Source organism: Tamandua tetradactyla, chromosome 2, assembly GCF_023851605.1.
Source record: "Tamandua tetradactyla isolate mTamTet1 chromosome 2, mTamTet1.pri, whole genome shotgun sequence".
Lineage (NCBI taxonomy): Eukaryota > Metazoa > Chordata > Mammalia > Pilosa > Myrmecophagidae > Tamandua > Tamandua tetradactyla.
The window spans coordinates 179,910,914-179,938,735 of NC_135328.1; the positions used below are offsets into that span (position 1 = coordinate 179,910,914).

Here is a 27,822-nt window from a genome sequence, read left to right on the forward strand (position 1 = left end):
TGCAATGCACCATCTGGCCATGGCATTGCACCATCCCCAGCTCCTACTGTAGTGACATCCATTCCCCAGATGATACCAATCACTGGAGGGACTTTGGTAGGACAGGGACACTGCTCCTTCTTCTACAGATTCTTTTCCAGTGAACTGGGACCTTGGTGCTTTGAAAGCTGGATATTCTGAGCATTGGGCAATCTTGATGTTGGGCACCCTGAGAATTGGGCTCCTGGGAGTTGGGCACTGGGGGCTCTGACCAGTAGGAACTCTGGGTTTGAAGTCCTCGAGAGTGTTAGGAGTTCTGACACTCTTGGCATTGGGAATTCTGGACTTTGAAAGCACTCAGGTATTAGGAGTCTGGGCATTGAATGCTATGGACAGGGCCAAAGTCCAGTTGTTTGTTCAATTTTCCCTGGAGCCACTGAGGTCCAGCCTGGAATCCCAACTCTGTGCCCTTAGATTGGCTCATACTACCCCAACCGACAGAGCCGGAGAAGGCACAACAGAATGGCCTGAGTGGCATGTGGCACCCCAAAGCCATCTCTTGGATCTGGGATCAATCTCACCAGCTCCCCTGCATTGGAATGCACACAGTAGGGGCAAAGTGCCAAGCACTGACCACTGGGCCTCAAGTTTAAGAAAGAATCTGAGGGCAGAGCCCAACCAGGCCCCTCCCCCAAAATGCTTCCAGGCTGCTGAGGCTTAGGCCCCAGGGTCAGGCCAGGATCCAATCGAAGCAATGCCCAGCCTCCCCCAACCTCACTCCAGTACCCTTCCACTGAGGTGCCCAATGCCACCAGCTCCTGCAGTACCCTCCCGAAGGGGCCCATTTGCTGTCAGACACACACTTTAAACTGACTGTGTGGCTGATGACAGTAAATGAGAAATCCAGCCAGCACTGGGGGGTGTGATGCTGGGCGCAGTCCTCCCAGGAAATAGCACTGTAACTGGAGGTTCCTGGAGACACACCTTAGCCCACAGGGGATGGGCCCCAGCAGACTGCCTGCCCTCCTGCTGCCTTGCCCAGGAAGAAATAGCTAGCCAGGGACGTCTGGCCCCATTAGTCCTTCCATCTGTCCTCAGCCTCCTCAGGCCTGATCCCCCTGCTCTTCCCACAGCAGACCAGGCTGGACATGCCCTTCCCACCCTGTGGGCCAGCTGCCCAGGGCCAGAGCTCACAGCCCGGGATGAAGGCCATCCCCATTCCTACCTGGGCTAGGCCCAAACCTGCCTCCCTTGGGGCCTAGTTCTCTTTGGAAAAAAACAGCTGCTCTAGTCCTCGTGTCATGACGTTGGCCTTTCAAACCAGAAACTTTTTCACAACCTTTTCCTCTGGACTCGACTCCCTGTGGAACTGCCTGCGCTCTTTCAGGATCAAGGTGAGTAAAAGACATACATTTATAACTCTCTCCACATATATGCAAACATACTGTGTGTCATCTGTTTGTCTAGCAAATCCCCCCCCCCATGGTAAATAAACATCTCTAGCCTCCTTAAACACCCCAAGGAAAACTTTTTCTTTCCCCCATCCCATGAGTTAGAGTGCTAGGCTATCTCCCCGCCACCAGATAAATCCCAAACTCTCTCTCCTTCTGATAGAGGTTCAGCAGCCCTCTTCTACTCCCCACCCAATCCTGAGGTTAGCCTGGGGGTCTGGCTCCAAGCATTCTGCACCTGTTCTCCTTTCTGTGAGCTCCTTAGAGGGAGGTGGGAAGCCCACTTTCCCAGGGCCTCTACAGTCCTCAGAACCTTCGTTGGCACTCGGTGCCCTCTTCTAGGCTCACCCCACCCCCATTCCCAGGTGACTGCTTCAAGGAAGAAGGTGAAGGGAATTGTCCTCACCCTCACCCACCCTCCCAGCCCCTGTTCCACTACTTGGGGGCCTCTTCCAGCAGCCTGTATCCTACCCTTTCTGGGTAGTGGCCCATTTTGACAAGTGTCTCCCTTCCCCCAGCTCCAGGAAGGAGGGAGGGAGGGAGAGACCAGAAACAGAATTCGTAAAGAGAGCTGTGTCCTGCCAGGAAAGGCAAGGTCTTGGATCAGTCCTGCCCAGTCCCGGAGGGTTGGGCACTCACACACTTACACAGATCTGCTGGGTAACAGAACACTGAAATTCACTAGATCTACCCACACGAATACACCAAGTTGGGACAGATACACTAAACTGTTCAGAAAGGGGCATACACAGACTTTTGCATTAGTTCATAGATTATAAATTCCATGCTATACCTGCTGGGTTTGGGGACAAAGTAAAAATGAAAATAATCTTGTTGTTGAGACTAACGTGACTTCCAGGACCTGATCAAATCTGCAGTGTAAAATAATGTAAGTTCTGAGAGAGTAGAGCTGTCATCCTATGTACTTAGCCTGCGGAGGGCTTGCAGAAGGGGCTGTGTGGCCTGACAGAGCTCACACTGGCAGGAAAAGCCTGTCCCTGATGCTCCTGTTATCCTGTTCAGGGTCTCTGACTGTAAATTAATAAAATGCAATCTCACTTGTCAATTGGTCTTCTGTGAGTTTGGCATGTATGCATGAGCTTTCTTGGAGGCTGACTGTCCCCAAGGGAACAAATAAAAGCCGTTGCCAGGTCAGACAATGTTGAGGAACAGACTCAACGTGCAGAAAGGTATTGTCTGGCCGGGCTTAACCTCCTCCCTGAGCACATGCCCCATTCAGGCTGGAACAAGATGGGTTCCTGTGACAGCCACATTAACTGGCCCCGCTCCCTGAAAGCCCTCAGCTCTCAGGATGGTAGCAAATGGGGGAGCCCCCATTTCACCAATATCCAGACCCTGATGCCCAGAGGCTGCCTGGCTCCCTCTTCCAAGGAGCAATGTGTTTTATATACAAGTATAGGCATTACCTTAGCTCATCCTCATCATTTCACTGAGGCTCAATGAAACTCCTTTGGTAAAGTCTCCTTTGGCTGGGGTTGGAACCCAAAGTCTGCCCTCACCTCCCTCCACCCCCACCCTCTCAGGGAAGAGGGAGCCCAGGTTGGTGTTTGTCACCACTGTTAACAACACAAAGTCCAGACCAGGACTGACAAGGCCAGTGGTCAAAGGAAGGCCTGCATCCTCGAGTTCCACAGAGTAAGACCCAGGCCTTACCCAGCTGTGCCCACAGTCCCTAGCCGCCCTGCTCTAAAGGGAATGGAATTTGCTCCGACTTCTCTCTAGGGGAAACGCAGGCGCAGAAAGCCTGGGGCCTGGCGGGCTACCTCCAACCCCAGCCCCCTGAAGTGCCCCAGGCCTCCTGGCTTCCTTCCAGGTTAGCCCGAAGGGGACATCTGCTTCCTCCAAGGGCCCCAGCTGGAGGCCAGTGAGGCAGGGGTGTTCAGGGGGGCTTCCTTTGTGGAGCCCACTCCCAAGGGTTCGTGGGGATCAATCATCTGAAGGCAGGAGCGACTTGTAATTTTATTCCCTGGGAGGAGGAGCCTGAGAAGTCTGCGAGGGGGTGGGGGTGGGACAGAGGTGGGGGAGGGCGGCCAGGGGAGCTGTTCAGCGAGGGGAGGGACTTGGCAAGGTCTCCTAAGCCTTCTCCACTCTCCAAACTTTCACCAAACTCTTGGCCCCCGCCTCCCCGAAACCAAAACACAACAAGCTCTGAAGGAGCGGCGAGTGGCGCGGCTGGGCGGGCGGACTTGCGGCGGCGCGGAGCCTCGGGAGGCTGATGCAACTTTCCCTTTAAGAAAACCACCTGGGCACACCGCGGTGCGGACCCAGCACGCCTGGGTCGGGGGCTGCAGCATGGTAAGGGCGCTGGGGGAAGGGGGCGCTGCGACCCGCGCCTCCGACTGTCGGGCCGACGGTCTAGATGTTTGGTGGTTCCGTGGGGCTGAGACCCAGGACCAACGTGTGTATGTCTGTGTGTGTGTGTGTGTGTGTGTTTGTGTGTGTGTGTGTATGTGTGTGTGTGCGCGCATGCATGCGGGCATCTGTTGGTAAGTGTGGGTGCACGCACGGGGATGTCTGTCTCGCCGCAAAGGTCGGGGTAGGTGCGCGCGTCTGGGTGTCACCGCTATCACCAAGGAGCTGAAGCCTGCGGGAACGGGAGGGGGGCGCTGTTGGAGCGGGGGGTGGGGGAGGTGGGAGGGGGAGGAAGGCTGCGTGCAGTCGCCGGCTTGTTCGGGGGCGGTGGGTGAGGAGCCGTGCGGGTAGCGCCGGAACCCGAGCATGTCACGGTCTGTCTGGGGCGCCGGTAGGTCTGCGCGCCGGGGGCCTGCCGGGGTCGGGACCAGTGGACCGTGTCTGCGCCCCGCGTGCCGGCTCTTGCTACATCGCCTCACATCACCGCCGGCCTGGTTGCCTATCTGGCGCCTCCAGCCTGCCTGCCTCCCTATCTCCCTACCCACCCGCTCGCTGGGTGCCGGTTCCCGCGCGCCCGCGGGTCCCGGGAAGCCGCGCGGGGGAATCGGGGCGCCCCCGGGCGCTCTTTGTCCGCGGTTCCCGTGGCCGCGGTTTTGGGAAGGGACAGCGGGCGGGGAGTTCTCTGGGGATTGCTACCCTGGCCCGGGAGGAATCTGTGCCCTCCCTACCCCATCCCTCATTCCTGGCACGCGTAGGGCGGGCCGGCTCTGCTGCAGGTGAGGGCAGGGGCCTAGTAGCCCCAGGGCACCCACCCCCAAGTGAAGCCCTGCGCCCCGCAGCCCCAGCCGGGTCGGGGAAAGCTGTCGGGCCGGGCAGGACCAGAGGGGGGCTTGCCCAGAGGGCCGGGAGTGGCCGGAGCCGGCCCGGGGGCGGGGCAAGGGGGCGGGGACCTCGGCCCCCGGGTACTTTTCCACAGCAGGGGCCGAAGGCGGGGCCGCCGCCACCACTCCAGCTGAGAGGCCCACACGTGGCGGCTGATGTAACGTGCCCCCCTCCTCCACATCGCACCCCGATTAACGCGGATGCGCCCCGGCTTCGAGGAATCGGGGCGCTCTGGGCGGCGCCGCCGCTCCGGAGGTGGCCGCACCCGTGCCAGCCGGTCCGGGGCCTCCTCGCAGGCTACCGGCCCCGCGGCTTCTTAAAGGAGCCGCGCCCCCTTTCGGGCCTGCTCTTCGCAGGCCACACCCCCTCCTCCCCATTCTTAAAGGAGCCGCGTCCCAGGCTTACTGACAGCTCCAGCACAAAGCCCGCGTCTGCTGTTGAAACAAGCCTGAGGGCGCGGCCCCTGGGACGAAAAGTGGAGAACCAGCGAAGGACCTGAGAGGTTAAAGACACCTCCCCCTAAAGTGAGGGGGCAGCAGAAGGTTGGAGAGTAGAGGGTAAGGGCACTGGTTCTGGGGACTAATGGGCGACACTGAGCATGCCCAAGTGTTTCCAGAGCCCGCAGAGAAAACGCCCCCTTACTCAGGCCTACGCGGCAGCTGCGGTGATACCCGGCTCAGTGCCCAGCCCTGGGGACACAGAAGAATCACACCTCTGCCGTGGAAGATGTCTCCAGCTAGTGGGAGAGTGAGACTTGTACACAGTAATCATACCGCAGCGCTTCATGTGACGAATGTACTAATCAGGTGCACACAATATGCTTTGGCGATACAGTAGAAAGGTTGGTTGTAACTGGGAGGACAGAAAAGCTTCATGAAGACAATGGCACTGGACCAGGTTTTGAAGTTGAGTAGGATATATACAGATGGAGATGGGGAAAAGATGTTCAGAAGAAACTGCCTGAGTAAAGGCATGGAGGCAAGAACCCTCTGGGAATGCTGAGTAGCCCGAAGGGGCTGCAGGTAGCCAACTTTGGCACCCAGCCAGGACTAAGGACCCCACCCTGCTCCTCTATTTCCTCCATTCCCTCCATCACAGTGAAGGGAGAGTATGCTTACTTCTCTATCTTCCTACTAAACTGTGAGGTCCTTTGCAGGCAGGGATAAAGCTTGTCACCTTTCCTTCCCCAGCGAGGACTCCAGGGCTTGGCACAGATGGTCTCTTAAAATTGACGTGGCATTCCTATTAGGGGGCGAGGAAAGACACTGAATGATGAGACTGTAAATATGGCCAGGATCCAGTGACAACACACTTGACATCTGCCTTAGTGTGGCTCACGGGCAACTCAAACCCAGCTTGTCCAATCCAGCTCATCCTCTCCCCCTCCAAACATCCCCAGCATTCCTGTCCCAGGGGCTGAAACCAGCAAAAAAACAAAGACCCCTTCCTTTCCCTTGCTCCTAAGTCCAATTCATCACTAAGTCCTACCAATGTTGTCTTCTGTATTTTCCTCAAATCTGGTACTTTGCCGCACCCCATTGTCACAGTCGGTCTAAGCCCCCTCATCTCTGGCCTGACTGATTTAATTGATTCTCTCTCTTCCACTCTTGCCTCCCTCCAGCCCTTTTTCCACACAGTATCTAGTGTGAAGTTTTCAAAATGCATGGCTGAACAATTGTTCCTCTGTTTAAAAGCCTTCAATAGCCACCCACTGCCCTCAGGATAAAGATCAAAATCCAAGCCCCGAAGGCCCTGCTTCTGCTTACCGGTTGACCTTTATGGTTCACCACTTTCTCCTTGGCTCTCTGAGCCCCAGCCTCAGGGCCTTTGCACATATTGTTCCATCTGCTTGATCCACTCTCCCTTTTCCCTTCCTCATTATTACCACTTTGCCTAATTAACTCCTTCTGGCTCTTAAACAACACTTCCTCAGGGAAGCCCACCTTGACTTAGACAAGGCCGGGCCTCCCTGTTGTAGACTTTCACAGAAGGATTTTTCTCCTTCACATCCTTTATCTCTGTAATTATATAATTTGGGATCATTAGTTTCCTTCTTCCTCCCTCGTCTGTAAACTTCAGGACAGCAGAGATCTTTGAGTTCTTGGTGCCTAGCACAGGTCTGGACCAGATCAGACTTGTAATAAATATTTGTGAAGTAAATGAATTGAGTTTTGGTCAGCCTGAAATGTCTGCTAAGCTACTTAGGCTGTTTCTCTTTGGCAGCAGAAAACTATTAGAATCAGGGCTTTGGGAAGACTAAAGGATTGGAAAAGAGGCAAAATGCGGAGGACTTAAAAGTAGAGTCAATAATTAGATATGAAATTTCAGAATTTACAAGGGAAGAATTATTAGCCCCATCTTCCAGATTGAGAAAACTGGGGCTTAGAGTGGTTAAGTAACTGCTTGAGGTCACATCCTTAGTGAGTGCCAGAGCCAGAATTCCAGCCCAGGTCTACCAAATCCCAAAGCCCAAAATCTTCTTCACAGAGCTAAACTGGCTCCATGATTCACTGCTTGGCAGTGGAGGCCTGCCCTGGGCAGAGGCTCCGTAAAGACATGGATGTGGGTTTGGGGCAGGCCTGGTGCCCAAGTAACATGGAGCCCCAACACTAGACAATGCCTGGCATATCATAGGCATTGATTTGGTACTTTTTGAGTGGATGGGTGGTGCCCAAAACAGCAAGGGCAGGAGAAGGATAAAGCAGTACACCCAACTCTTTCTCCTGGAAGCAACTGCTAGGCAGCCTTTTCCCCACCAACCTAGAAGAGCCCTGAGGGCAGGGACCACACCTGCACTAGGTGCTCTGGACCTGGCACAGAATAGGCTCTAGTAACCGATAGATGTGAGTGGGCTCCCTCGAAGAGTCAGAGACCTCCTGCAGGAAGGCTCTTGAAGAAGCCATCTTGGGGTTGAGTAAAGAGCACTGGGCCTTAAATTAGAAAGCTGGAGTTCAAGCCCTAGGTCAGGTACTTACAAGCAAAGTGTTTGGCCTCTGAATCAGTCCCTGCACTTGTAAACCACCCTAACTGCCCTGGCTTTCACCCAGGAACAACAGGGTAACCGCTATAGCCTAAGTTACAGGACCCAGTGACCTCAGTTTATTCATCTGATCAGAGGGCACCATAATTCCCAATCCATGGGGGTGGCTTTCAGTAATGTCATGTGCTCTTTTACTGTCATTATTATTCATTGAGTGAAGGGAGGCAGCTTTAAGGAAGTCAGTTTAGAGTTTGCAACTTTGGGGATTGCTGTCAAGTAAGGAAGACAAGGGTGGATTTCCTTCTGAGGGAGTACTCCACTCCCCTTCTCCTAACTGCCCCCCAAAGACAAAGCAATTGTTACCGACAAAGGTGGTGGAATCTTTTGCCCCTGAGCTCAAATGACCAATTCCTGAGACACCTGGATTTCAAAGAGAGAAGTAGTTTATTGCTTGGCTTGAAGCAGATCAAATTGCCTATAGGCCCAAAATTTGGCTCCCCAAACTGCAATAATCCTGATAGTTTTATAGCATTGAAAGTTGGACAGGTTTTAGGATAATGAACACAATGGCCCCAGGTGATGTAGAAGTGACTGAGTTATTCAGCATGCACCGATTGATTACTTGCTTAGTCACAGAACGTATGTAAGAAAATGGCAGCCTTGATGTGATTATGGGCATGGTTTTTAGTATTATAATAAAGTATAGGTGATTTATAGGTTAAAAATCTAAGCTGCTGCGCATGGCCCATTTTGGTTAGATCCCTCTTTGTTATCAAGATAAGTTTGGGCTTGGGGTGGGTTAGTTCTGGGCTGACCCAAGACCCTTCATTAATAAACATTAGGGGGCTGTCTTTAGTGATCACAAGACTCTAAAGTTGAAAAACTGGATAAATGGGTACAAATGAAGGTAGTCACAAGGTTTTTACAAATCACGAGAGCATAACATAAAGGCTGTACATCATTATCAGAGATCAAGGCAGCTGGATAACAGTTTAAAGATTTCAGGTATTTCCCTCTATTGACTCCAGAAAGTAAAAAGGAATACCTATATAATATTCCAGCAATCATGATGATCCCTTAAATCCTAAATTCTCGGTTATACCATGAGCCGGGACTATGCAGGGAGACTCTGTGACGGGCAAAGAGGTCAGCCTGGGCAGTTGACGAAAGGGAAATGGTTACAGTTCTCTTCCCCACAGTGGAGAAAATCTCTGCCAAGAGGCCAGGGCATAGGGGCCAAAAAAGCTAAGGGCCAATTTACATAAAGCAAACGGCTTCTCCCTCATCTTTCTTCCAGCCTCTTGATGACTTCCTGGACCTGTGGGTGAGAGGTGGCCCTTGACAGGTGGCTGTGGGTGGGGCAGAATGACACAGAACAACTTTAGAGTAGAGTCTGTGCCCTGGGAAGGTGGCAAAGACAGAGCCAAACCCTCCCTGAGACCAGAGCCTATGGAGAATCAACATGTTTGTCCATCTGACTCGGGGTTTAACGAGTCAGTCTGAGAGAAGTCTTTGAGGCTCCCTGAAGACTGATTTCTCTCTTGAGGCCGGTCAATAACCAGCCCTGCCCTTCCATTTCTATCTCTCCCTGACCTTCCTAGACCTATTTACGTCAGCCCTTGCCATAGGGCTTGGTCCTTCTGTCTGTCTCCTGCCCTTTGCAGTGTGCCAGCCCCACACTGCCTCTTACTTCCCTCAAGATCCATGGCTGACCCGGACCCCTTATTCCAGTGTCTCAATCTCACCCATGTTTCTTCAGTTCTACTCAGTCAACTGGGTGCTAGATGCTGGGCATAGAGGGATAAATGAAACACAATCTCAAGTTCTTAGGGAACTCAGGAACTCATGGTTGACAGACTTATAGGCAAGTAAGTCTTATGTGATATGATAAGGACACCAGTAGAAGTCAGCAGAAAATACAAAGGAAGAAGCAGTTTGTTCATTCTGGGGGTGGGATGGGAGTGGGGGAGCATGCCAGGAAAGGCTACAGAGAAGAGGCAACATTTAAACCTGGCCCTAAAGGATTGGTGGAATTTCACCCGTGGACAAGAAGGAAGGTGTTGTACGCAGAGGGGACAGCCCGGGCAAGGTGGGACCGGAGCTTATGGTCCAAATTAGTGGCACAACAAGCCCAGTCACCCTGGAGCCCAAGCTGAGTAGCACCAGAAGGAAGCACCAGGAGAGAAAGGACCATCTTGGCCGCCTGGTTGGGGCGAGGTTGGGGCATGTGTTCATCCAAGCCGTGTCCCCTCTCGGGGAAAGGTTGAAGCCACTCACATAGATGCAGAAGGAGTTGGACCCCATCCAAGTTCTGTGTTCATTTTTTATCTTTTATAGAGTTGGGCATCTGGAGAGTCCAAAATAGATCTTTGGCCACTGGGACAGGAAAGCCTGGAGACCAAGGGATTCAGAGGAAGAGTTGGGAGAAGAGCTAGGAAGGAGCTGGATCTGAGGGTCAGCCAGGAAGGAGTAGGAAGTGAGAAGGCCTGGCAGAGGGGGAGGGCCGGGATGGGAGGGATGTGAAGGGAGGTGGTCGGTTCTCTGAGGCTACCTGTTCTCTGCCCTGCTCCTCCTGTGCCCAAGGCAGTGCTGGAGGGCTCTGAGGGCCACATACACCCTTCCCCGCAGCTCTGTGCCAGGTGCTGGCCTCACTCTCTGCTCTCTCCGCAGCTTTTGAGGTCTGTGGTCTGAAAGGTGTGGGAAGCAAAGCCTGTGAGTGTTATCCCGGACTCCAGAGCCCTCAATCCACTGCCACCATGGTAGGAAAAGGTGCCAAAGGGATGCTGGTGAGTACGGGGTCCGGGCGACGGGGTGGGGTGAGGTTATGTGTGTAGGCGTAGGGTGCTGGGTATGAGCACTGGCCCTTCTGGGACCTTCCGCCAGCTGCTTGCCTTGACAAGAAAGCTTAGCAGGCTCCAGGGGGCCTGGCTCTGGCACCACCAGAGCTCGTTAGTGCCGTGAGCAGGGCAGCCCTTCACCCCACAGGTTGGAAGGTGCTCCAAGTTCACGGTAGGGCACCTTCTGCCACAAGGCCCTCCGAGGTGTGGTCACGAGAGATGCTCAGGAGGGAAGGATGTGGCCTGGCCTGCTGGGAGGACAGGGGGACATGTGGGGCTGTCCCGGGTGTTGCCTCGACATCCTCACCCCACCCGGTGCTCTGCCGCAGGTGGCTTTGGTACTTGCAACTCAAAGTTTCCCTCAGACCTGTTTGGCTTTTCTCTGCTTCTCTGGTTCCTTCTCTCTCTCAGAAAAATCTCCCTCTCCCGCCTTCCCCAAGCCATGCCCCTTCCTTTGTCCTCTGCTTTGAGGTACCTGAGAGGTGGGGGGTGAAGCCCCTGAGAAACACAGAGCTCTCGACTCTGAAGAGAACAAGAGCTGGGCTGAGTGGGCCTGGAGGAGCAGGGTCCATGGATGGATGGAGTAGGGTTGACGCAGGAACCACGAGCCAGGAAAAAGATGCCAGATCCTATCCCAAGAGTCTTGGGATCCTGCCTCTGGACTAGGCAGCTGTGAGGGAAGCCCGGGCCTAAGCATACACCTTCCCGCAATCCCATCTTCCCCACGTCAGTTCCTTCCCTTGCGTTTCTCATTCTCGTTACAGACTGATTGGCCTGGGGGTCTCTGCTCCCCAAGCAAGCCCTACCTCTCACCAAAGACTTCTGGGACCCGAAGTACCTGGTCCAAAGGAATGATTTGAGGGGAGGGAACTAGGGGTTCCGTTTGGGGTTCTCAGAACCCTCTATCCAGCCCTGTTTCTGAACTTCCGGCACGCAGCACCTCCCTCAGCGCCTCAGGTCTGCTCTGCTCCAGGCCTACACATGAGGCTTCCTGATTGAGACCAGTCTGAATGAACCAAGCTTCCTAAAATACTCCCAAGCCAACCTGAAAGCTGAGGCTCAGGCATAAGATGGAAGTCTCATGGCCTGAACGCTTGCTAAGGATGGGTCCTGATAGAACCTGAAAACGGCGCCACCTTTTCTGGAGAAGTCTTGGCATTGCTGTGGGCCTGTAGTAGGGAGGGGGGTGGGGCATGGCTCTGCCCCCTTAATGCCATGGAGATTCAGAGGACCGAGAAACCTAAGAAAACCCTCTGAGCGCCCCCTGGAAGGACTGCGGCGGGCAGGCAGGCAGGGAGCGTGAATCACCATGTCTCGCAGTCCCTGCCTGAGAGCTTCCCGAAGGGCCTCATGCTCCGCTGGCCGACCCCATCCATGCTGCCTTGGGACTCCCTTTCCCAGCACCAGGATGTGCCTAAAGATAGCTAGGGCTCGGTTTCCTCTGTGCCCTCTGCTCTTTGGCTTCTGCCTGCCACTGCTGAGTTGAGGCTCATAGCATCTGTCCCCTGGGCACTCCCAGTGGTTGCTCAGAGAGCCTATTCCTGCCTCCTTTTCAGTTCTGCCTCATGACCTGGGGCGGTTCAGTTTGGAACTTAAAGCTGCCTCCATTCAGTGCTCGTCTCTAAGATACAGCCCCTGGGGTGCACTGGGCAGCCCCTGCTGAGTCCTATCTCTATTAGCTAAAATAGGCAGCCAAATAGGCACTATATTAGGTGGCTGTGTTTTCCTAAGGGAATCATGGTTGGGGAAGTTCCTTCAGATGCGCCCCTTTGGATGCTTTGGTTGACCAGAGGAGAGGAAGCGGATGGGCATGCATTTAAGCCTGATGGCATTTGGACTTTCCCGGGTCTCTGTGTCTTCTGTTGGCCTGTGTATGTGTCTGCATGCAGCGAGTGGACAGCTGGTCCCTAACCATGAGGTTCTTACTTCTAGTGCCTTTGCCCCAGGTTTGGGGGTGAGGACATGGGTCCCTCAGTTCTCTTCAGTGTCAACAGACACTCTGCATGTCCATGGAACTTCTGTCGGCCTCTGGCGTGGGTACCCCACGTAAGAGCAAGCCACTTTCCAGCACATGCCCAGGTCCACACGCCTCCTGCACGTGTTCCCTCCCCCCACCTCCAGCCCAGATGGTCTCTGCCAGGCCAGCTCAGCTGCCTCCCTCACGCCTCAGCAGCTTCTAGGACAGGGCTGCGCAAGCACCCAGCTGGCCCGGGTGCCTTCAAACATGGGAGCAGCTGGGAAGCTTGAGGGCACCAGGGGGTTCAGCGGGATGATCCTTTCATGGGGACCTAGTGTCTCTGTACGCAAATAGGGAAAGGGCTGCCTGGGTCTCCTAGGGCAGGGGAGCCAGAGGAGAGGAGCCCAGGGCAGGAGGCAAGAGAGCCTCCATTGACTCTGCTCTCTCCATTGGGCCACGGACTCAGTCCCCTCCCTGGTGCCTGCTCCCTGCCCCTACCTCTTAGAGTCTAAGAGAGGCCTTGCTGAGTCTCATTGGCCCCTTCCCATGTCTTTGAGCACATTAGTTGCTTCTGCCACTGGGAAGCCTCATGATGAATAAGAGCAGAGTCACCTGAGCTAGGGTTCTGGGTGCCAGAGCACCTTAATCCCAGAAGGCTTTGCAGGTATCGCACACTGCCTGGGGCTGCCCCACCCTGATCTGTTTTGTTGTTATGCTTTGGCATGAAGGTTTGGACACCCCTAGTCTGCAGCATCCCTTGCAGGGCCTGGCGCACAGTGGGTGCTCACCTTGCCCAAGTCGTGGCATGTGACAAGTGCTCAACTAGTTTAGGCTTGGTCTGTATTGGGAGCTTGCCACGCACAGGGCTTAGCACACATAGGGGACTGCCTTAGTAGAGGGCCTGCCACCACAACACCACAAGGCCTGTACCCAGCACCAGTCTTGGCATGTCGCCAGTGCTCAGCCAATACAGACTTGGCACACAGTGGGTGCTTTCCTAGGGTTTGACATGGTCGGCAGCCTCCTAGGTCAGAACCTGCACACAGTTGGCACTTTCCTAACATGAGGCCTAGCACAGAGGAGGTGCTTTCCCAGTCAGGACAGCCTGAGCAGTGACCTTGTGCTGCTCCTAGAGGTGAACTGCCCCCTCCCCGATGAAATGGACAATATCCAAATCCAGAGGAAAAGGCCTACCCTTCCTCAGGCTTCTGCCGTGGCCCTGGGACCCTGCTCACCCTTTCCCTCAGTCTACTTCCCACTGGACCCTTTCAGCCTCCCTCTAGCCCACCTACTCAGTCCTGTGCCCTCACCTCCCCACACGCAGCGTCCCTAAAGCCCCTATCCGTACCCCATCCCTAGTACCTCTCAGTTCTAGCTCAGCAGGACCTTCCCTCCAGAGTCACAGGGGACAGCAAAGCCCCTAGATTCCTTGCCCCTCGGGAAGCATGCCCGCTCTTATTAAGAAAAGTCAGAGGTGGGGGGTGGGGGCGGCAGCCTCCCGAAGTGGGGCTGGAGCAGCTGGATCCCGCTAATGAGGCCTCATTACGGCCAGGGCCCAGCTGGGCTGCTGCCGCCTCCTGTCCTCCTGGCCAGAGCCAGGGAAAGCCATCCAGCCAGGGCTGCCTGTTCTGGGCACCCAGCCCAGGCCAGGGCAGCCTGAGCCCAGAGCCCACCCTGGGTGGAAGTGAGCATTTGGGCATCATGGGTGACTGGGCCTTCCTGGAGTCAGTGGCCCAGCCAGGGCCTTGGCCCTCAGTCTGGGCCCTCAGGAAGTCAGGGGAGAGCATGTCTGGGGACCAGGCTGGCCCAGTGAGCAGCTGAGTCAGTGGGGTCTGAGGCCATCCTGACGAGACCGGCCAGAGCGAAGGTCAATCCCCATCTTCTCTCTCACAATGGGGTTAATAATGCATCTACCTCTTACATTAAATGAGTTAACATATGTGAAGCACCTGGCTCTTCGTAAGTGCTAGTATATGTAATCTGTTACTATTATTCCTAAGGCTCTCAGGATTCAATGATGGGTGGGTTATCATCCCTATTGTGGAGATGAAGAAACTGAGACCAGAGATTTGTACCTTGCTTGAGGTCATATAGAGCAAGAAACTGGCAGAGCTGGGATTTGAACCCAGAGCTGTCTGGCTGTAAAGCCTGGCCTTTTTCTAATAGCATCCTGCCCTGTTCCCTATGGGGCCACTCACCACACTTACCAAACTTGCAGAAAAGCTATCCTTCACACCTGAATTCATGCATGCCTCCAGTCGGCAGATGTTTATTAAGATTCTGTCATTTACCAGGCCCTCTGCCAACTTATCAGTTCACAAAGGAAGTTATATCTTCCAGCACCAGGACACTCACGCCATCTTCCTGACCACTGGTTCTAGTGTCTGTGCATGAGCTGGGATTGACCAGTGAGTGGCTCCAGAGAAGGGGGATGTGCTGCACTGAACCTGGCCTGCACAGCACGCACACACACACACACACACAAACACACACACACACACACCCCAGACCTAGCACTCAGATTCTGGGCAACACTACAAATCCCGTGAGTTCTTATTCTATGACCCCCTCTGGGCTAACACCATCTTTCCTTGGACAGGTGTCAGAGCTTTCTTGCAGAATCAGGCACATTTTTCTGCGAGGACACCCCAGTATTTTGGCTAGTTGGGGGGGTCCCCCATTTCCATTGGGGAGGACAACTCCAGGGACCAACATCCCCTCTAAGACATCTGCACCGCTTCGGAGAGCTTGTGGACCTGCCTTGGAGAGCTTCTGGGCTCTGCGCTCCGTCTTCCTTCCCCTCCATCATCTCACCTTCCCAACACACCTCCAGCTTCTGCCTCTGTTCCAAGAGCCCACTAAGGCCAGGCCTGTGACCCAGACGGCCCCTGGGCCCCGAAGCCCAGCTCTTGGAGGGAAGTGAGCCCGCCTCTTCTCATCTCCCGCGCCTGCCCTGCCTTGCTCGGTGGCTGTGAGGGCTTGTGTGTTTTTTGTTCCAGTAACTCACTGGGAACAAGGGAAAAGCACAACAAACCCCACGCCTCACTCACTAGCTCCGGCTCACCCGCGCCTGGCTGCATGGGGACTGGCCGGAGGGGGAGGGCCCGGGGAGGGGGGAGGCAGAGCTTCGGGAGGAGATGAGGTGAAAGTAATTGACGCTGCCCAGCCCCAGCCCGGCAGCGGGAGAGGCAGGGGATGCGTCAGTGTCGCGCTGGAGCTGGCAGAGGTGTGAATGAGCGGTGGAGACACGCGCGCTCCGAGCGCTCAGCCCGGGATGGCCGCGGCTCGGGGACCGGTGGCCCCCTCCTCCCCAGAACAGGTCAGTCCCTTTCCAGAAGGTCATAGCCCCTTCCCTGGTGCCAGGCAGGCTTGGAGGCCGGGGCTGTGGTTGGGGAGAGGGGCCGAGTGGTCTGTGCCAGGGAGGGGCAGGCACATCCAGTGGGTGAGCCAGACACCAGCAAAACTGACCCAGAAAGTTGCAACTCTGCAAAAGAGTGCAGGAAGAGTTAGTAGTGTGGCTGGGGTGAGGGGGGATGGGCAAGAGAGTGGGGGTGCGAGGGCTCCCCCAGCCCAAGGACCTGCTGAGAATCTGCTCTGTGTATCAAAGCTGCATTGTCCTCGCTCCCGGGGAGACGGGCCGGAGGTGCCCAGGAATTGTACTGATCAATACAGCCTCATTGTGCCATGGCAGTTACTCCTATGCGGAGAGTTGGTGAGGGGGCAGGGTAATGTGGTACAGGGACTCAGTGGTGAGGAGCAGGGAGGGGGTGGGGTTAGGGCAAGAGTCTGAGCTGCGAGGAGAAAGGAGACCCCAGCGAATGTTCACCAGTCTCCAGGGCAAGTGCCTGGGTGGGGTTCGCACCGGTGTGCTGCCTTCATCCCTAGAGGTCGGGGTTGGGCAGGGATATCAGGAACAGTGAGGCTGATGGCAGTGAGGGTGAGGGGACTGGGAAAGTCCCTTCCCCACTTAGAGCCTGCTGACCTAACCTTTAGGAAGAAAGAGAAGGGATGTACTCTGGGGAAGACATGGGTTGAGATGGAGAAGCATCATGTGGGGCTAACTTCAGACTCCAGCATGGCAAGGGTCAAAAACTAAAGCCACTTCCTAAAGTGGCAGCCTGCTGCCAACCGACCAGGGTAGAGACTGCTGCAGGCTGCCTCGGCTCAGGGCAGGGCCGTTCCCTGCTTGGCTTCCCCAGTGCTGAAGGTGAGGAGATGGGCAAAGTCCACCCAATATCTTCCGTCACTTCTCCATAGGGCCTGGCACGCCTGGGGGGCTCCTGTGTGCTGTATATGATATTGGCAGGTCTCTCTCTGCCAGTCAGGGCTCTGTGACACAACAGCACAGAACATGTCCTTGCCTCCTTCACCTGCTTTCTGAAGGCCTGGACTCCTGAGGGCATCTGGAATCCTGAGAGGTGCCCAGAGGTGGCTCCGAGTTCCCCCTGCGCACTGCGTGGGCCTGTTCCTCCACCCCCGGGATAACTGAGGCCAGAGACTGGAGCCTCGGTGTTGTGAGGTGAAGGGCGGAAGCTCTGCCATTGCACCCTGGGCCCTGGACCAATGAGAGAGAACTTGGGGGAAATGAGAACCAGAGGGTAAGAGTGGGGAAGTAATGGGGTCTTCTGAGGCAGCACCAATTTATTTGCTGTAATGGCTCCTCCACCCGCATTCTCCACTGGGGCTCAGAGAAAGTGGCCAGTGTTCTGGATTTGGCCTAAGGACAGTCTGGGATATAGGGTCTTGCCCATTCTCGTTGATAAAGTTTATCTTGGATACAACTTCATCCCAGGAGTAAACCCTGGGGCTGGAGAGTCCGAAACGAGAAGGCTGCTGGATTCCAGCCAGGGCAGCTCCAGGGTCCCTCAGTGTCCACTGAGAGCAGGAGGGGACAGTTCACAATTCACAAATATAAACAGTGGGCACTGCTCTGGGAGGGGTGGGCAGAGTCGCAGTACAGGGTAGAAATCTGGGCTCTCTCTCTGAGTGCGTGCACGAGAGGAAGGAGGGAAACCTCATCCTGGTGCTGCTGGTGACCTCTGGGCGTGGGCTTTGCAGCTTTGTTTCTTTATGCTTTTCAGTATTTTCCAATTTTTTTTTTGCATGATAAAAGCGTATAATATTTTATAATCAGAAAAAAAAACAATAAAAAATTTTCTTTAAAAGTAATTTAGAAAGCTACTGGGAATTAATGGAAAATACAGGAGAGAGCCACAAATAGCCAACTTCCAGGCAAGACAAAACTACAGAATATTAGTTGATCTACTGAGGTTATCGGGTCTGTGCCCTGATTTTGTAGACAAGGACACTGAGATGCTGAGAGTGGAAGTGACTTTCCCAGGCTCTAGAGCACCGGGGTTCTAACCCCCCAGCGCAGCACCCACCTCCACCAAGCTCAGGGCAGAGTGGGATTGCGGGGTTCTGCTTCTAGAGCTGAACAGCCTTAATTCCTGGAGCACATCCAGAGCATGAATAAGCCAGGGCAGAGTCTTATGTGAAGGACTTATGTAAGTGATTTTACTTAGTGCCCACCCAGTTAGGCAGGGTGACGGAGGTGGGGTGGGTGTTGTTAACCCAAGAAAGGCCACAAGTTCTGCTGGATCCCGTGTCCACAAAGGGTGGGCACGGTTGCCTGGCATCTCTTTCATCAATGACTGATTCTGAGGGCAAGGGAGCATCTGAGGGTCTCATTTGTGCGTGCACGGCAGGGGTCGTGGAAGATGACCACCCAGCTCATCCCACCCAGCTAGGGAAAGAAAAGCTCCCCAGCCTCCCTGCCACCTGGCCTGGGAGAGTTTGGGAACAGGTCTCCCCATTTGGAGACCACCCTCTGGACCCATGGCAGTGGTAAGCAGAGGCTGCTTGGTTCTGAAAGTGGCCACTCAGAGCTGCTGGAAGGGGTGTTAGGGCCTGGACAGGGGAGTCAGAAATGAGGGTAGGGGGTATCCGGGGAACATGCGGAAGAAGAGGTCAACCCAAACAGGAGATACGCAGCTATGGCAAAATTTACCCCAGGGTGTGAGCAAGCAAGTGAGGGAGAGCAGCAAGGGACAGCCGGTGGGTGGCGGGGGCAGGGCGGGAGAAGCTTGGAGCATGGCCAGTCAGTGGGGCCAAGCTGAGCTAGACAGAGGGGGCAGCCAGTCTGGGTCAAACCGTGAACACAAAAGGGCTCTTTCGTGGACACCTCAGAGCAGGTGACCACTACAGGGACACTTAATGTCAGTGACACAGGTGTCCACCCAGCAGATCCAGGAAAACGGGAGGCTCAGATAAAGGAAGATTATCCAAGGAGAAAAGAAACACTCTGTGGCTTGATAATAAGCTTGCCAGAAGTGGGCTTAGCTGCTGGAGCAGACAGTGGAAGGGATCCCCAAAGGAGAGCTGGAGAAGGGAAACGAACTAGAGTACCCCGCAAACTCCTGCAGGAAGGGAACGTCTCGGAGTGTCTTTCCTCCGGTTTACTACTGGAGGCAGGTGGGCTTGTCTGCTCTTCCCTGAGCGGTGGAACCTCCCGGCCCAGCCACTGGGATACAGGTGGCCATGGGATTGAATCAGAGGCCTGGCTGTGGACACAGCCAGCTCCAACAGTCCAACAGTCAAGGCGCCTTGGACCTGAGATGGGTGGGGGGTAGAAGAAGATGGGTGCTGCTTCAGCTGGTCACTCCTCACACCACTTGCAGGGAATCAGTTCATGGACCTTGAGTGCCTTAGGCTCAGCAGACTCAACGTCTTGTCCATAACTTCCTGCCTGGGGCCCAGTTCTGGACCCCTGGCTCAAGGCTTAAATTGGTGAGGTCGCCATGGCTCAATGGTGTGCTGCTCGTTAATGGGTGTCCAGGGTCTGCTGAGGACCCAGCTGAGCCCTCAGGCTGTTGCCTCACTGTGAACCTCACCACCCTCCCCGTTCCCCTCCATGACCTCCGAGATCCAGGTCTGTTGCACTCAGTCGGGGTTGGGTGACGTCTCCCTCATGATGCTGAGCCCCTGAGAGAAACGTCAACCCTCAAGCCTCAGGGACCTGGGTCTCCACAAGGGGGCTTGTCCTGCCCATGGGCCCTCCTGGACTCTCAGTTGCCCCTTTTACAGCTGTCACCACTTCTCTGTGACCACACCCACATACGCTGCCGCAGCCACAGTCCCCCATTGTGCCCCTAAGTAAACAAGCCCTGGACAGAATAAAACAGTTATTGTAAGGGCAACATATAGGAGCCCTATTTGGCCAGGGTTTGTTTGGAATAGATAAAACCACCCTGAGCACCCTCCTAATAAATGACCCCATGACCCTGTAGTATTGCCCCTCCTGCCCCAAAAAGGACCCTAGGAGTTGGTGAGATGCTCAAGCAGGATCCTGTAGGAGTACGTCCTGGGGGGAACCCTCAGGCTGTGAGCCCCCCCCCCCCAGTGGGACCCAGTGAGCCTGGGCCTTCAAGTCCCTTCATCAGAGAGGCCTTCCTAACCTCACCCTGCCCCTTTCGCCTGTTGTTTTCCTTCTACACTTGTGTGGCTTTGAGAAGGTTCTCTTTGTCATTGCATTGAAGTTGCACATGAATGTATACATTTGTTTATTTCACTGATAGCCTGCTCCCTACCTACACCTCCAGCTCTAAGTGAGCAGGGATGGGGTCTGTTTTGTTCATTGCTGAATACCCAATGTCTGGTGCAAGACCTGGCACATAGTAGGTGTCGGGAAATCTCCGTCATCTCATGCATTCATGCACGTGTGGATGAATGGATGCATGCAGGCTGGTGCAGCCTGCTCTTCTGCTTTGGGTCCTCCTTGAAAGTCACCCCACTGTTCCTGGAGCTGTGTGAGGATTGGCATCTCTGCCCCAGGGGCAAGGCTGGATCGCATGTACAGGATGTTAGTTCCACAGGGGCCTCCTTGCTGTGGAGTCCACTGGGGGAGCAAGGGATGCGCAGCAGGGGCACCAAATGGGCCTTTCTGGAAGGCACCGAATCCCCAGAGGCCATTCTACCTCTCTGTGTTTGTCGGCCAGTGTCAGGGTCCCACAGCATTTTGAAACACCAGGGTCACTTTGCTTATTGGCCAATGTGACTGTTGTCCTTGAATGTACCTTTTTCAAGCTGAGGGTCAGTCTCACTGTACTGTTGGCTCTCAGAGGCCCTCCAGCCCCATCTCTGATCTTGGGAGCCCTGTCCATTTCTCTCAAGGGAATATACCATTTCTGTGACTCAAGGACTATCTGTGTTTCTCTGTTGGTGACTTGAAGGATCCCTTTGTCTCCTTATTGAGACCCCTCCGACCCCTCAGGCTCTGCCTCAGAATGGCTTCATTTCCAGCTCACCTTGGGAGGGGCCCAGGGAGGGCGAAGGGTGAAGGGGCATCAGGGGCAGAGAGTGGGGATTTACAAAGGGACTTGCAGAGTCGAAAAGGGGCTGTCCTCAGCAGGACCCCAGCCACCCCAACCCAGCCTGGCAACTCCTCCCAGCATCCCTCCCTTGGGGCAAATCCCCTCATCAGCTCCTCCTGACCCTGGGGACCCTCCACTGAAGCCCACTCTCTCTCTCTTCCCTGCCACCCTCTTCTGGGGTCACTTTCTCTGTTTCCCCCAGCAGAGTCTGTTCTCAAAGTCTGGCATGGGGCCTAGAGCTTTTGATCTCCTCCCCCAACTATGGGCCAGCACCTTCCAGCCACGGCCCAGGTCAGCCTCCCCAGAGCCCCCTCCCCAGCCTTGGGCAGTAACGATGACTGCCCTGGACCCTCTCGTCCTGAGTGCCAGAATACCCTTCCCAGGTATGGCCCGGCTGAGTCGCTACCCCCTTCCATCCCCTGTCCCCCTCCCCGTGCCCCCAGGCCCCCAGGAAGGAGCCTTGAGCTGGGGGAGGGGTCCAGCCTCCCCTCCCCCCCAGCCGCCTGCCCATGGGCAGCGTGCTCAGCCTGGTGATGTGGTAAGCGGCAGGAGGGGGGGCTGTCTGGACACAGGCCCCTTTGTGCCCAGCCTGACTTGGCTGCTTGGTATGAGGCTCAGCTGCTCCCAGATCCTTACCCAGAGGGGAAAGGCAAGGCTTTGGAGGGGCCAGGGCCACAGCCGGGGGTCTCAGCTCAAGCTGCCTCCTGGGTTTCCCATCTCTCAGCCTGGCTGCAGTTCTCTAGGTGGAACTGGTGCACCTGGCACCCTGTGCCGGGGCTGGCGAGGGAGGCCCCGCTTGGCAACCTCTGGCTGCCGCTCCTTCCCTCTTCCCTCTTCTGCCAGGACTGCCTGCACCTCCTGCCAGCAGAGGGGAAGCCCGGGGTGGGGGTGGGGGGCTTGGAGGGTCCGTGGTGTCCCCGCTGGGGGAGGCCCAGAGGGTCAGGCGCAGGAGTGCGAATGACCTGCTAATGGCAGCTTCTCTCCTGTCCCCACAGAATGGTGCTGTGCCCAGCGAGGCCACCAAGAGGGACCAGAATCTCAAACGGGGCAACTGGGGCAACCAGATCGAGTTTGTACTGACGAGCGTGGGCTATGCCGTGGGCCTGGGCAATGTCTGGCGCTTCCCATACCTCTGCTATCGCAACGGGGGAGGTACCCAGTGGGCACAGGGCAGGGACCACCCACTTGGCTAATACCCACCCACCAGAGCCTGGACCTCCCTCTCCCTGGCACAGACCCCACTCCAGATGGAGGCTGGCCTCTGGACCTTATCTCCTTTGCCCCCACCCTTGACTTAAGTACGCTTTGCCTAAGGCATAGACCACCCCCAGCCTGGCCCTGCCAGCCTCTTCCCTGAAAGTGAGGAGAGATGGAGAAAAGTACCCCATCCTCCCAGGGTTCCCTGAACTGGCCCCCTTGTTTCAACAGTTGTCCCCAAACAGTTCTGGGATGCTTGCGAAGTTACTAGGTGAAACCATCCAATCCCACCCTAACATGGTGACTCCTGTCTCTGAAAGTTCAGAGAGGAGCCTGGGCTCTATTCAGAGCCGACTTCCTGGGCATCTCTGTCCAGTTCAAAGACAGGCTGTGGGTTGTTTGCCTCAGGCCAGGCTCACCCTTCCTTGGGTCCTACCCAATAGCCAAGGTTTTTTGCTGTTGGGTTCAAAGCAGGAAGCTCAGGGTGGGGTCCCCCATGACTACCGCTGAGCCAGCCCTCTCCCTGCCTGCCAGGCGCCTTCATGTTCCCCTACTTCATCATGCTGGTTTTCTGCGGGATCCCTCTCTTCTTCATGGAGCTCTCCTTCGGCCAGTTTGCAAGCCAGGGCTGCCTGGGGGTCTGGAGGATCAGCCCAATGTTCAAAGGTGAGGCCTGGACGAGCGGGCCCACCCCCAGCCCTACCCCCTCAGTAGCCTCCCCCACACACACACACACTCAGGCGCACACACCCGAGTATGTGGGGGCGGGGCTGAACCACCCATCTGTACAAACACAGCCAACCCCTGTGGAGCCCTGGCACTGACCCCAAACCCCACATCAATGGGCCAGGCATGGACGCATGCTGGGATCTGTGTTTGCTCTGCCTCCGCCTTCCCCTTCCACCACGTGCACATGCCTCCTCCGCCTCTCGGCTGGCCCCTGTCAAGGCCTTGACCTGCGCCCTCCGGGGCCCTCCAACCAAGCCTGCCCCTTGGGGCCCTCCGAAATTGTTAAGCTCACTCTCTCAGGCCAGCTGTGGGAGGTGGCCCGTCCCCACCCCCCAAGCCCAGCACCTGCGCCATGATGGTGCCCCCCCAACCCCCCTCCCAGGCGTGGGCTACGGCATGATGGTGGTGTCCACCTACATCGGCATCTACTACAACGTGGTCATCTGCATCGCCTTCTACTACTTCTTCTCGTCCATGACGCATGTGCTGCCCTGGGCCTACTGCAGTAACCACTGGAACACTCGTGACTGCGCCGGCGTGCTGGACGCCACCAACCTCACCAACGGCTCCCGGACCCCCACCCTGCCCAGCAACCTCTCCCACGTGCTCAACCACACCCTCCAGCGGACCAGCCCCAGTGAGGAGTACTGGAGGTGAGGTACCGAAAGGACTGGGGGACCCCTCTCCCCGTCGGGCAGCTACCACCTGCAGACCAGAAAGGGGGGGGGAGCCGCTGCCGTTCCAGCCCTCTGCTGGGCACAGAGAGGGGAAGAGGTAGGTGAAGAGATCTCAGGAGACCATGGGCCTGGTTTAGGGGAAGAGGCTGACATACCCGAGAGCAACGGACAGCAGGCAGGGTGAGTTGGGAAGGACAGTGATGAGGGCAAGTCTGCAGAGGAGAGTCAGGGAGAAAGGGCGATGGCACCCTGGTGAGAGGAACAGTGGGTGCTGGAGAAGCAGAGACAGGTCTTGATGCGAGTATCAGGTGTGGGGGCATTCATGGGCCATGGGGTGCGTAGGAGAGGCCCTGGCCCTCTTAGAGCTCTTACAGGGATTGCACTTAGACATGTTGCCGTAGGACAGAAGGAGCCATGGGGGGTTCCTGAGCCTGGGGGTGCCAGGGTCCAGCTGTGCTTAGGAAAGAGCACAGCACTTGGTGACAAAAAGCCCAGAGCCTTGGGGCCGGCTGAAGGGAAGCTATGCTGGAGGTGTTTTGGAACACCTTGTCCCAGTGGGTGGGTGTGAGGGACAGCAGGACATCCTGGAGGAAGTTCACCATGTCCTGTTAGGGAGCCAGACAGCAGCTTGTCTGTAGAGCCCAGGCATGGGCATAGGGCTGTGGGGCGGGTAGGCCTTCTTCATTCATCCTCCAGCATTCACGCTTGCTCTGGGCCAGGGCCTGTGTTCCCTTGGCTGTATGGATGGTCCCGAGCCCCTGCCCTGAGGAGTTCACAAACCAGTGTGGAGACAGATAACCAATCAGATCAGGGGTCAGGGGCCTGAATACAGGCCTGTGTCAGAGTGGGGTGTGGACACAAAGCCGTAGCAGTCAGTTCCAAAGGGATGGTGGAAAAGAGGTTGTTGTCAGGAAGGCTTCCCAGAGGAGGGATAGAGGAAGGTGTAGAGGGGATTGGGACAGACATGAGCAGGTGAGCAAAGGCCAGCAGATGGCAAACTGGAGATGAGGCTGGGGGCAGGTGGGCCACTGAATGATAAGACAGAAGAAGCAGTGGCATCATACGGTACAAGGCTTCCAATGCAGGCCTGAGGGTTGAAGATGATCTCCACTATGTGATGGAGAGCCATTGGAGACAGGTAGCAGCTCCCAGTGATACTTGAAGTCATAGCAAGTCCATATCTTCTAAGCTCCGTTTGGAGAGCCTATACCTGAAAAGTCCCAGCCTCCCAGGGTCAGCCTCTGCACTGGGCTGCAGACTTTCAAAGACGGGTGAGATATGTTCACTGGTGAGATAATGGTCACTGGCCTCAGGGGGCCCACAGTGCACACAAAACACAGCTGCTGCCTCACAACAAGGGGACAGGCAGTTACCTCCAGGCAGACTCCGTCGCTTGGTCCCTGGACAGATCGTGCCTACTAGCTACTGGGCACTTTGTGTCTCCTCCTAGCAGCGGCAGAGAGCAGGGGGCAAGACGCACAGGCTCTGCCCTCACAGAGCTCACATCCAGTGGGAGAACCAAGCAGATAATTGCCCTCTTACTATGTTAACTGCATTCAAGTCTATGGAGTGAACCTCCCTGGAGTCTCCCAGAACCACAACGCCCTGCCGTGCTCCTGGATGTACTCCATGATCCCTTGTCCCAGGGGCTGCCTGCCAGGGGATTCCCGGCCCTCTGGAATTTTATCTAGTGATTTTATGTCTTTTGTGGAGACCTGGGACCAGGCTTTTATTGCCTGTGGATAGAGATTGTACCACCCATTGGGGAATAACTCGCACATCTCATTCGGACCTAAGAGGGCAATAGCCCTCCAAGAAATCTGGCCAAGGCATCCCACTGAGAGGCCAGTTGAACTCCGCTCTCCAGCAGGGGCTGGAAGCACAGTGGCCATGCCAGGCAGGACTGCTTCCCAGCAGGACAGCTTCCTGCTGCCCCCTCCTGGAGAGCCTAGAGAAGTGACCCTTAAAAAAGGGACTGGCTTCAGCAAGGGAAAGAGGAGAGAGCACACCCTCCCTTCCCTATTTCTTGGGCACCTATGTGCCAGGCGTATTATCTCAGTAGATATAGTATTTTTTCAGATTCAGACACTGATGCTCAGACAGGTTAAGGGGGAATCTAGCCAGCAGTGGCTGCCCGAGGATGGGTATGCACCCCCATCCACCAGGCCGTAAGCCCAGGTTCTTTCTGCTGTACCTGCACCTGATGTGTTGGCTGTGAATTAAGCCAGTCATACTTGGCAAGCATTCTTGGTCCACACTCTGAAAAGCCCCTTTGTAATGCTGGTCTCATTTGAGCTCTGCAACAACTCCGTTTGGTAGCTTATGCAGTTATTACAACATACTCCCATTTTACAAAAGAGGAAAGCAAGTCAAAAGAAAGATTGAGCACCTCATCTAAAGTGAGAGAAGGTCAAAGAGCAGGTTTCTGAGCCCATGTTTGCCTCTTCCTCACCTTCCCCACCACACCCCACTGCAACCTTGCTCTGTCGTCCTCTGTGCTGGCCTGATTCTGGCTCCTGAGCCTGAATGTCACACCCATGTCATTCTTAGCTCCCCAGCCCCTGTGGTGCCCGGCGCAGCATGTGACACCAGTGGGACCCAGATCCCAGCCAGCCCTTCCCAGTGTCTTCACAGCGGGCAGCCCTAAAGTCATACAGACCTCATTCGAACCCCGGCTCTGCATTTGTAGCTTCATGGCCTCGAGAGGTCACCAAATCTCTTGAAGTCTCAGTTGTATCATCTATTCAGTGGGGGTGGTTGCAATACTTACCTCACTGGGTTGTTATAAGGATATAAGGAAACAATGCAATCTAAATCAGTAAGAACAGTCATGGGTACTCAGGAAGTACCATGAGAGGTCCTGTGGGTGATTCCAGGAAATAAATTAGGGGGCCCTGTTCTCAAGGTGCTTACCAAATGTTGGGAAAATATGACATATGCATATGGAGAAACGAAAACTAATGGAGAGTAATTCCAGAGAAGTCATGTGTCAAGAGCCAACTTGTAAATACGTTGGGTTTCAAAATTTGTTAGAGTAATTGCTTGATCTCAAATACGCATGGTCCAAACACGCAAACAAAACCAAAACCAAAACCAAAACCACAAAACTAAATGTGTTCCCATAAGGATAAAAATAGGGTTTGTTGTTTGGTTCCTAGACTAGTGTACTAGGCTATTTAATCCTTAGTAATGTAATTCTGAAATCCTGTGATAAGAAATATATAAAACGCTATCGGTATAATATATAATTCAGACTGGTGCTTATGATGGAGTAACTCTGAGGGGCAGCAGCAGAAGGCTGTGCCCCCAAATAAGTGTGGCCAGTTGTGCAGGGCTTGGGCAGCCCAGAGTCCCAGCCCACTCACCTTTAGTGTGAATGGCCTTGCCTGGTTACCCAAGTGAGCCAACAAGTATTTTTTTTTTCTGTATGTGCCATGAAGGGAACAAGATTGGACCTCACCTCCATGGTCCCATAGTTCCTAAACTTCCCCCACCCCTTTGTCTATTGACTATGAGCCTAGAGAAGGTCCAGCTCAGGTCCTGGCTCCGTGATTGTTGAAAGAACCAATGCTGTGGCAGGAGTCCGGCATGGAGAGGGAGCTGTTGGACAGCGCCCTCTTCAGGCCCTGGTGTGAAGCGCAGCCTGGGAGGTAGACCAATGTGCTGCAGCAAGTCCAACATCAAGCAGGCTGGTTAAGAAAGGACCAAAACCCAGGAGTGGCAGCATCATCCCAGGAGGGCCCAGACTGACATCCCATCACAGGGTATTAAAAATGTTGCCATGCCAGATAAACCCTCCTGCGGTCATATCCATCCTAGCCTTTCTCTGCCTATTACAATGAGAAGCCACCCCTCCAACTCTTTAAGACTGGCGCCCATAACTGAAGCTCAACCCCTTCTTCTCAGGACATCTATGGATGGGGTCGCCTTCCACTTCCTTTCTTGAGCTTTCTTTTCGCCGTTTAATTGTACCCAGGACTGCCTGACATTAAATAACTCTGCACACACGCTCTCCCTCCACCCACAGTGCCTTCTAGCCATCACCCTTTCTCTTCTTAATTAATTAGCCACATGTTGCCACAAAATTTTTTTCTATTCGTCTCCGCTTTGTCATTTGTCACTCTTTGCTCAGTCCTTTCATGTCTGACTTCCATCTCTTCCTCCACCCAAAGAACCCTTTCTTAGGCCCCCAGTGGCTTCACAATTGCTGACCCCAGTGCCGATTCTCAGTCCTTATTTTACTTCACCCCTGGGTAGCACACAATATGGCTGACCTGGGTTTCCACCCCATCACAGCCTTCTGGTTAAAAAAAAAAAAAACATGCTGCCATGGGGTTTGAGAACTGATTTGAAAGAGAAAAACAGCTAAAAAGTAGAGGACAGTCTAT

At 55.1% G+C, this 27,822-nt stretch overlaps 1 protein-coding gene across 3 annotated transcripts in view; it reads left to right on the forward strand.

The window, feature by feature from the left end:
• The first annotated feature begins 3,479 nt into the window (after positions 1-3,479).
• The window catches only part of SLC6A9 (solute carrier family 6 member 9), a 32,806-nt gene continuing 8,463 nt past the window's right edge, over positions 3,480-27,822 (forward strand). Inside the window, exons 1-5 of one of the 3 annotated variants that reach the window (XM_077149938.1) lie at positions 3,480-3,746; positions 10,336-10,451; positions 21,827-21,983; positions 22,563-22,694; positions 23,140-23,410. In XM_077149938.1, coding sequence (XP_077006053.1) covers positions 10,422-10,451; positions 21,827-21,983; positions 22,563-22,694; positions 23,140-23,410 — 590 coding nt within the window. In that variant the 5' untranslated portion in view covers positions 3,480-3,746; positions 10,336-10,421. Of the gene's footprint in view, positions 3,747-10,335; positions 10,452-19,921; positions 21,123-21,826; positions 21,984-22,562; positions 22,695-23,139; positions 23,411-27,822 lie in introns of those variants that run through there. The other 2 variants (XM_077149936.1, XM_077149937.1) reach the window with 2 other exon arrangements.